The sequence below is a fragment of the Blennius ocellaris genome (assembly GCF_963422515.1).
Source record: "Blennius ocellaris genome assembly, chromosome: 5".
Lineage (NCBI taxonomy): Eukaryota > Metazoa > Chordata > Actinopteri > Blenniiformes > Blenniidae > Blennius > Blennius ocellaris.
The window spans coordinates 27,665,179-27,680,713 of NC_137654.1; the positions used below are offsets into that span (position 1 = coordinate 27,665,179).

Genomic DNA, 15,535 nt, shown 5'->3' on the forward strand with positions numbered 1-15,535 from the left:
AAAAAAAAAAAGATTGGAGATTTGACGGAGGAGGTCTAGACAGCAGAAGAAGATAAACACGCTCTATTGATTTCCATGTTATTACAACTAGGCTACACCACTGCTCAGTGTGGAGATGCAAAAGTGATTTATCAGTTTGTGTGAGTGAAAAGGGAATTCTAATCTCGGCATGGGAAAACTGCCATCATTGTGCTTCAGTCAGTGAAGTGTATGGGAAGATTTGCATGGCTTGTTAGTTAAGAAAAAAATAAAATAAAATAAAAGTGGGGTGTTTCAGAGAAATCCCTACTATATTAGTAAACCTTTGCTCTCCAATTTCCTATCCTGAGGAGGAGCTTAGTGAAATAGCACAGCTGAAGATACCTGATTGATTCACATAATTTTGAGAGCAGCTGGTCTATTTCAGATTAAGCTCTGACACAGATATCAGTAAACAAATAATACGATTCCTATAAGCTTTACCCTCTATTTCACTAGAAAAATCATCTCACAAATAAATGACCCCAAACAACCAAACTCTGATCTACTGAGTAATAAACATTATTCTTATGGCCTCTTTGCATCTCTTACTAGATGTTCCAGGAATAGGAGCAGCTCCCTCCCACCCCTACGCCCTTACCCAGGGTGCCTGTGCACAGGCAGTTGTGAGTCCGGGGAGGCGGCTTAGTTTGGTGGCTGTCCAGAATCTGTTGCACTAGCTGCTCCACTGAGAAGCCAGAGCTGCTGTTCCCATTGCTGCAAGTCCACTTGATGCCATGAACTGCCGGGAGAGAGGAGGAGGAGGAGACAGAGACGTCAGCCAGCCCAACAGACCACCAGCCTCGCCAACCCCCCCCGCCCCACCCACTGCCCTGCCTGTCTACCTGCCAGAATGACTCATGCTGCACTCCGGACACCCCTCAAGCCCCAGGAACCGCAGTAAAAACAGACAAAACCGTATGTCTGATAATCCACTTACTGGCTTTGGATAGAATGTAAATGTAGTTTTAGTCTAAGCATTTAAGGGGCTTTATGCGTGTCTTTTCACTTCAGCATGCTGCTCCTTGTCATGTATTTCCCTTGATACTCAAACTGCTTTAAACTTTTTCCAACATGTCTCGATTCTTTCCTCACTCAAAAAAATCAAACAGTTGTTTTTTTTCCTTTTTTTTTTCCTCCCACCTCTTCTTCCTCCAGTATCCTCTCACTGTAATGTCAAGCCTTCTGAATTAAGTTGCTCATTTATGTGCTTCTTTCCCTTCAGGTGTCAGTACGTGTTACTGCTCTGTGGCGTCTCCTCCGCGAGTGCAGGAAGAGGTGACAGCGAGCTCAATCCTTCCCCTCTCCCTCCCGTTACCCCGACCCATGACTCTGCTCTGACAGGAAAAGCCTCTGGGGAAGAACATCGCCGAGCTCCTGCTGCTGGAGCTGCCGCACCCAGGGAAAAAAAGGGGGGAAGCTCGCTCGTGTAAAGCTCCCACTCTCCACCTCAGTCACACCTCGCTAGCACCTTCTAATACTTTCATCGCTCCACTTGTCAAGCAGCCACCACTTCTGATGAGACCGATAGTGGTTTTAGAGGCTGTAAGGTTAGCGGGAGACGCCACTGAGTGCTACAGCGCTCGGGCGCTCAGCTGGGAAAGAAGGTAATATTTCAACCGAGAGGCATATTTAGACTATCAAACAAAATCAAGCCAGCTTTAATTCAAGTCCCCGACACTTCAATTCCTCATTTGGTTAAATATGCAAGGGAGCGACATATTAAGAGAGCCGGGACTTAGAGCATGTATGAAAAAAACGGCAGGAATTTGCCTCGTGCATGTCTGTTTGCACTTGAGATGAAAACGAGATGAAAACAGCACAAGAGGGTGAGGGTAATGCAGATTAAAGACAGAGCGAGTTACACTGAAGTGGGAAAAGCTGGGAAACATGATTGGATGACTGTGATAAGGATCAAACTTGAAAGCTTGGAGATCTTTTGGCAGATTACAGACCGGCCGACCAGCAGATGTCAGCAGAGCTCCTGTGATCAGGCTGAGATCATACGCTCCACAGACAACTCACTGTGGCAGGTTATAGAAATATAAACAGGATTCAATTTGGTGCATTATAAAGTCAGATTTATTCCGCTGTTAGTCTACAATGAGTGAGTTGAGAAAAAGATTGGACATTAAATGTGACAGGAAAGTTTTGTCTAATGTCATTATAATTACTGCACAAATAATTGCATCTGTCTGGGGATTCCATTAAACAGAGCGGCTTGAGTCACCATTAACCTCCTGACAGTGTGTTATGCAAACAGTACAAATGAGATGATGCTAATATTACTAACAAAGAGATAATAGGGCCATTGGCATACTAAAAATGCTGCCATGAATCTCTCTTTTGTGACAAAGCCAGCGGGGAGGCCGCGGCCCGACGAGCGTCCGCTTTGCTGATTTGACTCGGAGAGGGTGACGGCGCAGGAGTCGGAGCGTAATGCCACAACTTACATCCACCATGCAGAGGCATTCCTGTTTGTCCAAACAATCTCGTCTCCCCTCTGCCCCAATCCCTCATGCCAGATTGCCACAGCCCTCTTCATCGAGACGGGTGTCACCCCTGGAGGCTACGGGTTGTTGACATACAGTTACCACCATGTCTGCCTGTCTGCTCTTCTCACTGAGGGTTATATTGCAAAGCAGATGTGACAGGAGCGGCGCCACTAGGTTTAATCCCGGTGGCGGAGGAGGCCGTGGCACCGACCGGCAGCCTCGTCACACGATTATTTTGACGATCTCGTCCTGTCACGCTGCCCTAATGACAAACACAGCTCATCTGTAATGCATAGCCCACCTGGCTCTCCTCTGCACCGCCGGGCACTATATGTGATAGTGGAGTACAGTGGTTTACATGATAGCCAGCCCTGTATGTCTTGCCTTCATTGGTTCTTCTCGGGCTCTGTCTAGCCTGGAGACAAGCCTTCTGTCTGTCTGAGTGTTTGTTAAAGCTGCTCATGCGCTATCTGTCAGCAGGCCAGGGGCATAGCTGCGGAGTGCTGCGTGTTTATTGCATTAGAGCAAAAGAGTGAATCAAGCTGGCTGGCTTGTCTATGGAGCTGTAGCGTGACGGAGGAGTGATGCCACTCTCTTACCCCCCCTTTTTTTGCTTCTCCTCTTTCGCATCAAACACTGCGGGGCGTTAAAGATGACGGGGGCAGACGGGGCTATGTTTCACAGGGCTTATATTTGAACCGCGGTGCGCGAGCATACGTGCATGAGAAAGCTTCAACGACTGAAAGCACGAGCGCTTGTGTGTTTTTGTCATGTGGAGACAGAATAAGCTCAACTGATCCATGAAATCCACATTTTTCCTTTGTTGTTTTTTTTTGTATCATTAGAGGTGTCAAATGGTTTGTGCAGTGAAATATCGTGAAGAGAATAACAAAAAGGGAGTGCAAGACGGAAGAGGGTAATTATAGTGCAAAAGTTGACATTGTTCCGGGAAAGTAACTGACAAAAATCAGCCTCTAAAAAGTGAACCATCATCATTATGAGAACAATTATATGCATACAGCCTCACATGAGCATGTACAAAAGATATGGTACTATACACTTCATGAACTGAGCTTTCGGTAATCAACACTCACATTGCAAAAGTTAGTTTTGCACAGTCGTGATTTAAAAAAAAAAAAAAAAGGCACTATTTGTCCTGCTGTTTTATCTCGGCAACCTCTGAGGAGAAAAACAAATCATTGCAGTGCACACGAATCCAAGGCAAACATCTTAAAATATACAGGTCAGTTGGGGAAAGATGTACTATAGCTTAAAACCTAATATATGATTTAAGCTGAAGTAATGCATGGTTAATACACCATGACTTCATCGTAACTCTTTGCTCCCTTTATTGGTTCAGGGGTTGCGATCCTAGAGAACCACTAGATGGCAATGTTGCTCCATGAAGGAGCCCATGTTGACATGTCGGACATTCTCTCAGACTGAGAGAGGGATAGAGAGAAGAAGAAAGACAGAAAGCAGAAGAGGGCTTTTTTTGTGTGTGTGTGTGTGTGCTCTTTATAAAGCCCCCCTCATGTAGCCTGGCAGCTAGAAGGCATCTCACACTCACCCCCTTTGTCCCAACAACTCCCAAAGTTAATGACTTTACCCATTACTGCAAATGGTGCTTGATTTTTACATTAAGCCTCAGATGTAATGAATACAGTAGGCTGCTGTAGCTCAGTGGCTGTCCTGAGGTAAGGCTTTATGTTAAAATGTGCCAAAACTAATGTACTGACGAGGGTAAAAAATTTAAGTGAGACGTCAGCGGACCCAGCCTGGGCTGCCTGGTCAGTGTGCTTCCCTGCGAGTGGCTGTAAAGCTGCTTTCGTTACCTGGCCGCATCACCAATAATTGGCCCTCGGTATATCCGTCACAGGACTGCTGAACTCTGCCAGGCACGTCCGAATCACAAGTCTGTTTTTTTTTTTTTTTAAGTTATCTCAACGTCTTTGTGAAAGATTTTCAATGTCTCACAAGATCTACTTTTGGCAATTATCATCATCAAACAAAAAATCTTGACTTTTTCCACAACATTGCCTCGATCTTTGTGAAGGCCCGGAGACCGATAAAACAACACAGTGCAACTCATAGAGCATTAGTGAAGCTGATAACAACAGGGATCAATTTGATGAGGAGAGGGTAGAGAAAGACAGAACGAGCCGGTGAAAGGGTGGATGGGGGATTTCTGGTGAGTCAGACATTCTTGCTCCCACGCAAAAAAACATGAATCAATAACCAGCTTGCTGCCCTCCTCTGCCTCGACTTCCTTCGCGGGCCAGAGGGGAGGTGCACTTTCAGACTGACCACAGTGCTGCCAGAAGACTGAACTTTGACCCAGGTGTATCAGACGGCTCCGGGAAGAGCACACTCGTATAACAATGCAGGGATGCTCGCCGAAGATGTTATCTGACTGAGGTGCTGAGGGCACTTAGTGTACCAGTAATGACCTAATGGGACTGGACATCAAATTCCTCAGACAGAAGCAACTGCAAGTTATATATTCAGTCTTTTCATGCAACCTGAGATGCACACAAGTATGTAGTTTATTAACCCTTTATGGGGCACTTGTTTAAAGATCTACAAATGGAGAATAAACATCTATTGGAAAGTGTAAAATTGACCACAAATCATGTCACTGCATGTTTTCAAAATGTTCTCACATTCCTGTTGTCTCATCCAAATCACCAAAGTCAATCAATCAATCAATCAATCAATCAATCAGTGGTACTGATATCTGTCTAAAATGTTATTTTCAATCAGAAAAGTTGTGTTTGTTAATTGCTTTGCTCTTATAATGGTCAGTTGAAAGTGACAATATTTGGTAACTTGCCCCATAAACGGTTCAGGCCTCTTTGCCGTTTTATAAGTTGGAACGAGGACGTAAAAAAAAAAAAAAATCCGATGAATGCTTATGTATCAAACGGGATTATTTGAATACTCACACATGGGCTTGAGCTGTCCAATCAACTCCTCCTTGGTCCACTTGGCCCACTCCTTCTTGTCTGTATTGATGGAGCACAAGATCGGTCCACATGGTTTCCCACAGTCCTCGATGGCTGGGACATTCAAATAGTGGACGAGAACAATGTCAGGGTTCTGTGGGGGAAAACACACAGGGAGGGAGAGCGAGAGAGAGAGAGAAAGAGACAGAGAGAGAGAGAGAGGTAGAGGTTAGAAGAGGTGACCTAATGGAGAGTCTGCAGCACTGCTTCTTGATGATACGACAGCAAAGAGCGGCGGTGGCACACAGATACTGTGGCTCAGATGTGAGGGCTTTTATGTGGAACAAGCCAGCTGGTTTGGGAGTAGTAAATGTTGCTGAATTAGAAGCACTACAATAGTAACCCTCACACAGACCGCAGAGCCCGAGAACAGACGAGGAGATGCATAGCCCAAAAACATGGCCAGGCAGCAGAACAAATCTGGGATCAGAAATCTGCAATAATCTCACCATTATGTGTCTGTCTGTATCTCCCCATCTCCAAATGTGTGCGCGATTGGATGTGTAACCCAGTGCGAGTGCGCTCGTCTATGTGTGTACTACGCGTGCACATATGTGTGTTAATTACAACGTGTGCTCATGTAACACACTTATGGCATTTTGTCAAGTCCTCCCACATGGTGAGATGATGCCCTCAATTAACTCTGCCTGTATTTACCAAGTCAAAACTCAATAATTTGCCGCCTGCAAATTGTTACTGGGTTACCTCGGCAAATTCGCTAAATTGACATCTTATGAATAATAGGTAGCGTTTAAAAGAGTGTTGTGCAGGTGTGAATAGCATGAATTCACTTCTATAATCCTGAAAAGCTTTGATTACCAAGCACTCAGACAAGAAATGTTCATTTTCAGTCCTTATCCCTTCAAATCCACTATAAACATTTGAATGCCACGGAGCCAACCGACTTTAAATACAAACACAGTGTATGACATTGCAGTAGTGACACAGAGCATACACTCAATTGAAAACTAACCAATATGCAAGCCAATTTAGGGATTTATACAGTCAATGAATAACGAATTGTCATCTGGTGGTCTTTGGTTGTTAGTAGGTCAACGTAACCAGTTCATTTGAACATCTTGACCCTATTTCACCTTTATTCTCAACTTCTTTTTTTCAGTTTTTACCTGAACACAACTCCAACAACAACCAAACATTTTATTTATCTAAAGTAAGAAAATCAATGTCGCTCACACACCAACTACACAACAAATGAAAGTTGAGACATATCACATTGAAGCGGAGACCTTCCTGCATGTGTATTTTTCTCCCCTTGAAATGTTTCCAGATGCAAGGTTGGACTGTTTTTGTTCCTCTGTTGTGAATATTTGTCCCTGAAATGCTTGCATTATGTTATCGAACACCCCCCCCCCCACAAAAAAACAACAAAACAAACCAAAACCCTGTTTTCTAGCAAGAAATCCAATAAAACCAAATGAAAAATAACAATATAAAGAACTTAAGATAAAATGTTGAAAGGTGTTGATTTCATTGTACAAATATGGTACACCTGAAACATGGTAGCTCACGTCTGTTCTCAAAATGTTGAATATATTCTATAAACTGTCATGCCTGACATTTTGACTTGATTCTCACCATTTCCTTCCCACTGTGACTTTAAAAAAACATCATCACTGGGAGAAGTCTTACTTTGTGTACTATATATGGGAGAAAAAAAAAATCATTGTTCTTGTGTATTTATTTTCCCTTAATGTGGCTGTGATGCACTTCTGCCCTCCTGTTGTCAGTCTCTTGTGAATATTCAACACAAACTGGTTGTGCTCGAAAGCCAAGACAAGACTCGAGGATGGACAAACCACAAAAGAGTGGTTGAAAAAAAAAAAAATACCATGACAACGCCCGTGTGTCACTGCAGTTTGAAGCTTCATCAGTACTAAGTGGGAAATAAATCAAGGTGCTGCTACTGTAGGTCTGTGCTCCCTCTCAGTGTGCACCATTAATCTGGGACTACGCCACCCAACCCCCCCCCCCCCCCCCCCCCCCCCGCTCCTCTTGTTACATCAGACAGGGGTGTGGTTGGGGGCACGCAGATACACAGAAACAATTATGTCTCTGAGAACACAGCAAACATACCAACGACGACCACCTCCTCTGAGCTCCGGCCACGGCTCAGTCGTATGTAAAGCAGCCTCGGGGGGGGAAACAAGACGACCTTCCTCCAGCTACTTCTACCAGAAGCTGCTACAGTATCGCGCTGCTTTTCTTGTCCTCCGTCATCGGTATGGACACAAGGTGACGACTACTGTTCGGTTTGGACGGGAATGGCGCAGGCGGTGTTTGATGCCCCCAGATGGCATCACCAGCTGTGTCAATAGCCAAGAGATGCCCTCAATTTTTACTTGGGATGAGAGCGCAGCGTGTCGACGGCTTCATTCAGTTTTGAGCGATCTCACAAATGCGCGCTGGATTGCGTTGGGTGCGGGGAGGAGTGCATGGGCCCGGACGCACAGCGTGTGCACAGCCACGCAATTAAAAGTCACAGACATTCAAAGACGCCGAGTGAGGAAGGACACAAAATCATTAGCATAGTGTAACACTCACGCAGATACAAGGGTTTGTTGAACACAATCATACCCGTGGTCACGCACAATCTCCTCCTTCTAACACCCACGGTCCCAGCTGTTTTCTACCTTTACACTCACACACAGACACACACTGAGAATCACACTCGCACACACAAACACACAAAGGAATAAACCATGTGGCAGGCTTCCAGCTCATACAAACACAAGTAATCCGTGTGTCGCCGTGTTTTACTATTAGGAATCTGCTATCTGTTGTTATCTACTGAAGGAGCCAGAGGCATATAACGTCTGGAACTTTCACTCTCTTCCCCTTCGCCTTTTTTGTTGTTGTTTTTTCTCTCTCCACCTACTTTACAACATATTTAACAATTCTCTTCCAACTCGGGCCTACCTCCACTTTGTGAGCAAAACAACACAATGAAAATGTAAAGCGTCACATAAATCTATCAGGATGGTAATTTAATTTAATTTCCTGCTGGCTGCTTTCTTTTTCCATGGTGTAATATTAGCAGTTGGTTCTCCAAGAGTAGGGGGAAAAGGCTGAGGGGGAACTTTTTGCCTGGATAGTCTTTTCTAGAGAAAATGAGATCTCATTAACTTATTGATTAATTGTGTAATGTAGTCTTTTGGTTGTTTTTTTCTCTCATTTCCCATGCGGGTCTCAGGGCTGCTTTCCAGCCTCACTTCCGCAGTGGCAGGAAAGACTGGGATAAAGTTGCAGGAACCTGTGGTGTGCATAAGAGCGTGCAGAGATTTTAGGCACTTGAGATGGTTAGATCCTTATCCATCACATAACACCATCATGAAAGCATTGGACTGCTCCCAAAATCATTCTGCAACCTGAACAAATGATCCCAAACATACAGCCAGAGTCATAAATAATTAGCTTTGGGGACACGAAGAGTACAAAGTTTTGCAGCGGATGGGAGGCCCCCACAGAGTCTCAACATCACTCAGTCAGTCTGGGATTACACGATAAGGCAGAAGAAAGTGAGACAAAAAGCTCCACTAACTTACAAAACTATGCAAGTGTGGGAGAGTCTGTGATAAGAAAAAACATTTTTTTTTTGGTTTTCACTGCACTTTATATAAAGCTAAATAATAAATGCAAATTAACTGGATTTTTGCAATAATCCTCATTAGTCGAATTTTTTTTTTTCTTGCACATGAATACATGGCTTTGTATGACATTGTGTTATTATACCAGCTTGGTGTTGCTTGCCAGCATGTGTGCCAACCATTCGCATGCATTAAAGCATGAATGTATCATGTTTGCATAAAACCAAGCGTGTCTCTCGCCAGCATTTTGATGTTGCTGTGTTGTGCTAATGTTTACTGCGCCTCCCCAGAACAGATGGATAGATGTTGAGCTAATTACTAGCAGAGTCTTGGGGAGTCAGCCATGGGGGCGGAAGGCCTGCTGAGTGGGTGGCGGAGCGCCTTTCTGCCCCTCCTCTCACCAATCCGTCTCACAAACGCAGAAGAAACGCGTCGACGTACAGAGAGGCGTGGACTCGCGTGTGCCATAGCGCACAGTGGCACGCACGCACGATACACTCACAATTCTGGGACAAGTGGCCAACTATTCACACCCAATCATTTGCACACATGTGCATACGTGATATGCAAGACATCGCCATCGCAACTAACGGATAAAGGTGCTGTTGTAGCCAGGCAACAGGTTTCTCTGGCACCCACGCACTCAGAGGCAGCCAGTGCTCCTACGATCTCTCAGTGACTGCCTACCTCGTCCTGAAGTCATACACACTGTTCTACTCCAAAAGACAAGGAGGGAGAGAAAGAGAGAGAGAGAGAGAGAGAGAGAGAGAGTTTCGCTAATGGAGCTGAAGACACAGACAGAGTTGGATGTCGCTGGAGACGGATACAATGACCTTCTACTTTGCGCTGAATCTGTGTTAGTGAATGTTCACGTTGAGTTGCAGCTCAGATATAACGAACTGAGACTTCAGTGCAAAGCCCATCCATTGGTAGAATCCGGTACGAGTGGTCAAGTAATGTGTCCACTGTCTCGTTAAGTCTCTGCGACCCTGCCACAATTCTGCCACTCTCAAAGAACTCCTGCGTGTTCTGTAGCTACTTTAACAGCCCACCATAACTCATTAAAGACGGAAAAGGCAAAGGAAAGGGACCAGATTTGAGAAAGAGTGAGCTGGAGAGAAAGGGAGCCGGAGACAGACACCGGAATGAAAGTAACAGCCCTTATATTGTCATTCAGGCAGCTCTGCTCCGTGATTGCACTCCACCACTGTAGGCCTCGCTTTCACAACTCGTGCACAGGAGCGATAAGAACACTATTAACATGAAAGAATCTTAATTGAGAGGGGATGCTTCATGGAACGTGGATGAGCCAGGGAGTGCAGGGGGAAACCTTGTTCAACTCTGATAAAATAACCCGCACTGAGGAAAAAGGAGGCTTCAAAGGCTGTCACAGTAAAGGAGAGTAGAGAGCAGACAGGGGCTCAGGTATGGGGAAAGCCCCTTTTTCTACTTCTATCCTCGGGACGAATAGGAAAACTAAGCAAAGGAGGAGAGAAATGGGATATTTCTTCATGCGAGAATTGAACTCGCAGGCTGTGGGGATATCCATTTCAATGCAAAATATCATGAAAGCAGGAGCAGTCAATTGTTTTGTCACAAACATTCAGCATCAAGGCATAAATACAGAGGGGAGGGTGCCTGTTGGAGATTCTCTTGTTTATGAATGTATCTACGCCTTTGTATTTCAGCCTTCCTGCATTAAATTATAAATAGCATGAGAATGAGTGTCTGGAGGCTGATTTCCGTGTGTTAGTTGGTGTACATATATCAGTATGCATGGGTGCAATGAGTGCAATAAGCGGCAAGTCTGAATGCACCGGCTGAATATTCATGCTGTCTGTGAGCACGAGGCATAGAATTTATTGTGTCCATTTGTGCATACGTGTAGCTTCATGGTACATGTGGACCACACGCGTACTAGATGTATGAGTATCATGTTGTGTGCTCATGGTCCGCTGCGTAGGTACGAGAGGTGATTAAGGCTCCATTCACTTGGCTATGCGAGGGCAGTTGCTCTGGCGGTGGCACGGTGATGGATAGCATGGGGTGCCAGTCATTAGGCAGCCTCCTGGCCTCTGGCACTGAGGTTGCACTCTTAAACACTGCCCTCCCCCGTCCGTCCCCAAACACCGCTGCTCATTTCAAGGTCAACTGCCTCTGTGGTGCTGTAAGTTCACCTCCACAAGTCACAAGACTTCTTCTTTTTGTTAGGAACCTTTATCGCTCACTGCCACGGGGTGTGTTTTGGAATGTGGGGGTGGCTGGCTGGTGCTTTGCCTCGTACCGACACACACACACACACGGGCACAGATATGAACATGCAGTGCACGGCAACACACTTGCGCGCACGCACGCAGACACCGAGGTAAACAAAACCCCGACGTCAAAACCCTCCCAAAGAAGGCAGTAAACAGCCCGCAGCTCCTGTCGAGGTAGCGGAGCGAACCCTTATCTGAACCGGCTTCTCTCTGGGTCGTCTATGACAAACTCTTTGTTTAATGCTCCCAGTTTAGAATACAGACAACCTAATTGGGGTGTCTGGAGTCAACGCTCAACTTAACTGTTACAGTTCACCCTCTACTGCACCCCCGCTCTCCAGTAACTACAGCGCTGCCTGAGTGCCAGGCTAAAATGACGCCTGGGGTGGGTATCAATCCAGGGGCAAGAGCCAGTTTACTGAGGGTTTCTTAACGTGAAGCACCTCAATTGGCTCTGTCCAAAGTCTGTGAGAGGAATGGCAATAGCAGGAGGCACAGCAGGGGATCCTGATTCAGAGAAGATTCATCCTCCACCTCTTTACCTCCACTACCTAGTGTACTGGCTGGGAGATATTAAAGGCAGAACTTGGAACTTTTGAGGAACAGGAAGAGGCCAGCATGTTTGAGCGTGTTTCAGAGGAAGCCAGGGGCTGAGGCCTGTGATGTTTAATTCAGTAGCACATAATCACTCCGATGGAGTTGAGAGCGGGGCTTTAAATAACTCAGCTTAGAGGGGCAGAACTGCCTCACTCTGGGTGGGGGAATGCAAGTCTGTGTATGCGCGCATGTGTCTCCCTGTGTGTGTGTGTGTGCATGCATGTGTGTGTGTGTGTGTGTGTCTAATTGTGCAGATATGTGAGTGCATTTTGCAATTCTTACATGTGTGCAACTGAGTATGCCAGAGAGTGCACCACTATTTTTGTGCGTGGCTCGGCTCCTCCCTACTTTGAAATATTTTATTTGTGCAGTGCACCACAGTAAAAGGTGGAGAGTGTTTGTTGCTGTGCCAAGCGTCTGCATGCATTACAATAAAAGTGCAAAAGGCCAGTATTCAGAGCCTGAATATGGAGGAGCATTCTGGATGCCAAGCAGACAGGCAGTAAGTCAGGCGGTAAGCTGGGCAGTGAGGCATTGAAGCCCCTTTAGCTGCCACAACTCAACTCACAGTTTACAGCCTACTTATTCTTCCTAAGGCCCTTACAGAGCACACTACCCTCTCCATTAGTTGTGGTGGTCCCAAGTGAGAGGCCACGCTGCCCAGGGGCAAGCTGAGAAAGGGCCATCAGGAGTCATCCGGCCTCCATAATGGCCTTGGCAGAGCCCTTGGCACTGATCCTAATATTCAGTGGCCATCCAGGTGACTTTAAGTCACACAGGAGTAAAAGGAGGCAAAGGAAGTTACTGAGCCCTCTCAGACACAGAGAGGATTTAACCGTGTATTCTCCCTTCATGCTTCTTTTCCTTTGTTTCCACCTCACAATAACCTCTCAACCTCTGGCTTTCTTTGAGTCTTTTCCAGTTGCTTGCTCTCTCATTTTCATCTCTTCCTCCCAGGGCATGGAGCAATTCATTTGGTGGTGGAAACACGGCTAATGCCATCTCTCTGTACTCTCTCTTTTCTGCTCTTGCTCCCTTTCATATTGGTGCTGAGTCTGATTTGTTTGTGTGCCTTGTCTTTCTCCCTGTGCCAGTCGACAAGGCGTACTATTTATGTGCCTCTGCCCGCGTCTGTGAACGAATCAGCACTTCACAGGAGTAGCCAGGGGAGTGAGATGTGCTGGTGCATTTTTAAACGGGGAGACACAGCGAGGACTGATGTGTGTCCAGCTGCAAGACAGTCCAACCTGGCCACTATCTGCCTCTGCAATAGCTCACTGAACAACAATAGAGAGCACTGGCTGTCAGCATCATCAACAACAACAACAAGTGTTGAGGTTGTAAGAGAAAATTGACCCAGTCAAGCACAAACTTTGAGAGCATAAAGGCACACGTATGTATATGAGCACTTTCACAAGAAGAGCAGCATCGGGAGGGACAAGTGACAACAGAAATGTCCACAGGACTGCCGAGCCTGTACGCTCTGTCAAACATGGTGCGGGGCTCATTATTATTACTGGGCTGGATACTGGAGCAGCCCCTGAGCTCAGCTTGGCAAGACCTCTCTCTGGAGACACACACTGGCCTCCACACACACACACACACACACACACACACACACACACACACACACACACACACACACACACACACACACACACACACACACACACACACACACACACACACACACACACACACACACACACACACACACACACACACACACACACACACCATACAAATGGGTAATCAGACGTCTGCCCCTGGGAAAGAGAAAAAAAAATGCTCAAATGGTTTCCTAGCAACCAATGGTGTGTGTACTGGGTCCACATGAAAAATGAAAAATAAAGACAGTGTGCGAGTGTGTGTGAGACAGAATGAAAGAATGAGGTTGAGATAAACAGTGCATATTAGAAAGAGATCGAGGGGTTTATGAGGTGAAGTAGAAAGTGGTCCAAGATAAGGACTTGTGAATGGGTGTATGAAAAGGTAATGAAAATACAAAAGAGAAATCACAGGTCTGCCAATCCAATTGGCAGACAGAAGCGTTTCCCGAGCCACACCACAGGGGCAGTGTTGACTGCAAGTTGAGCCACGGAGCAGGTCCGCACACAGTTAAGGTCACGGGAATATGTTGTCAAATCACAGTGCAGTGAGGAATCATCATGGGAATAAATCACTCGCTTACGCCGTTAAAAAATGTGTAACACGGCAGGGGAGAGGATTATGCAAGAGCACATGCTTTAGGAAACCGCCTAAAATGCAGTGCTATGAATCACACTGGGTTCAAATGCAGAACCGTAGGGGGGTTTGTGCTTTACCAAAGTCACACAATCAGGTGAGAGTAGTGGTTTGTAAAATTACTATGGTGCAGAGTACAAAGAAGCAGCTGATTCTCTGGGGCTCTGAAAAATCTTTTTTTTTTTTGATAAAAGCCGAACATCGCAGACGCAAACACAAGGAGTCCCCTTTTACAAAAAAATGATTCAACAAAAAGACACAGTTGCATTATTTGTTTATCTAAATGTTAGAGTGTGAAATGTGGGGGAGCGGAGCTGCATGTAATGGTGTGCGTGTGTGTTTCTGTATGATACTACAATACTAATGTGTACGTGTCGGTACGCCCGTGCATGTTCGGTACATCTGTCAGTAAAATTGTGTGTCTGTGAGCTAGTGAGAGGCATACTATCTCTATCCAGCAGCTGCCACAAAGAGGCTTCCCAAAACAAGCGCGGGGCCATGACAGAGACAGAGCGACCGCAGCCTTCTGGTGGTGTAATAGGAAATTAATTGAGACCATCAATATGGTATTAATCATTAAAGCACAGGTGCTGAGGTGGCACTTTGCTGACTGCTCTACTGTTGGCAGCACTCACGTACACACACAGTGAAAGTTTGACCTGCTCCTTTTGCAGAAATTGAGGTAGATGGGGGACAAAAGGAGAAGTGGAAACCGAGGAAAAGGAGACCAAAGCTTGTATCATCCCTTTTTTAAAAGCGCACAAATAAAAAGGGAGTTTTTATGCACTGCCATCCAAGGTCACCCAGGCTTTTCTCAGAAAAAGGGTCAGTGTTTACCTCTCTCGAGCTCCAATTGATGGTGACTTAATAGTAGGACATAAATTGAATCGTTGTGGGTATTACGGACGTCGTTCAAATCAGAAAATGTCAGGTAAATTTGGGGAAATATTCATCAACTCCCTTGGAGGCCATGTTTCTTATAACACCTAATCCTTTGCGAGGCAAAGCACAGTGAGGGCTGGAGTGCCGGTGTTAATCAGCCAGAGGAGAGCCAAATTGCAGCTACTACATTAAGCCGTTAAGCACACCACGTCTCCAAATTGTTGAAGGTGTCTCACTGAGATGAATGCTTCTGCTTATGAATAATACATCACACGCGTATACACAGAAAAACCCAGACGCAGACTTTGTATGTGTACGCCTCGGCGTGCACGGACGGACTACCGTACGCACTTCTTACTGGCACAGTGCGACAGCTGTGCAGGGTGGAGGTCCGTGCTGTGAGGCAGGGATCAACACCTTCTCCGGTCCGA

At 45.8% G+C, this 15,535-nt stretch overlaps 1 protein-coding gene across 1 annotated transcript in view; it reads right to left on the reverse strand.

Annotated features, from left to right (window-relative positions):
- Positions 1-15,535, reverse strand: part of camta1a (calmodulin binding transcription activator 1a) — a gene marked incomplete at both ends in the record, with an annotated part of 101,444 nt that overhangs the window by 28,867 nt on the left and 57,042 nt on the right. The window contains 2 exons of the mRNA XM_080496965.1: positions 620-760; positions 5,459-5,612. Coding sequence (XP_080353091.1) covers positions 620-760; positions 5,459-5,612 — 295 coding nt within the window. The remainder of the gene's footprint in view (positions 1-619; positions 761-5,458; positions 5,613-15,535) is intronic.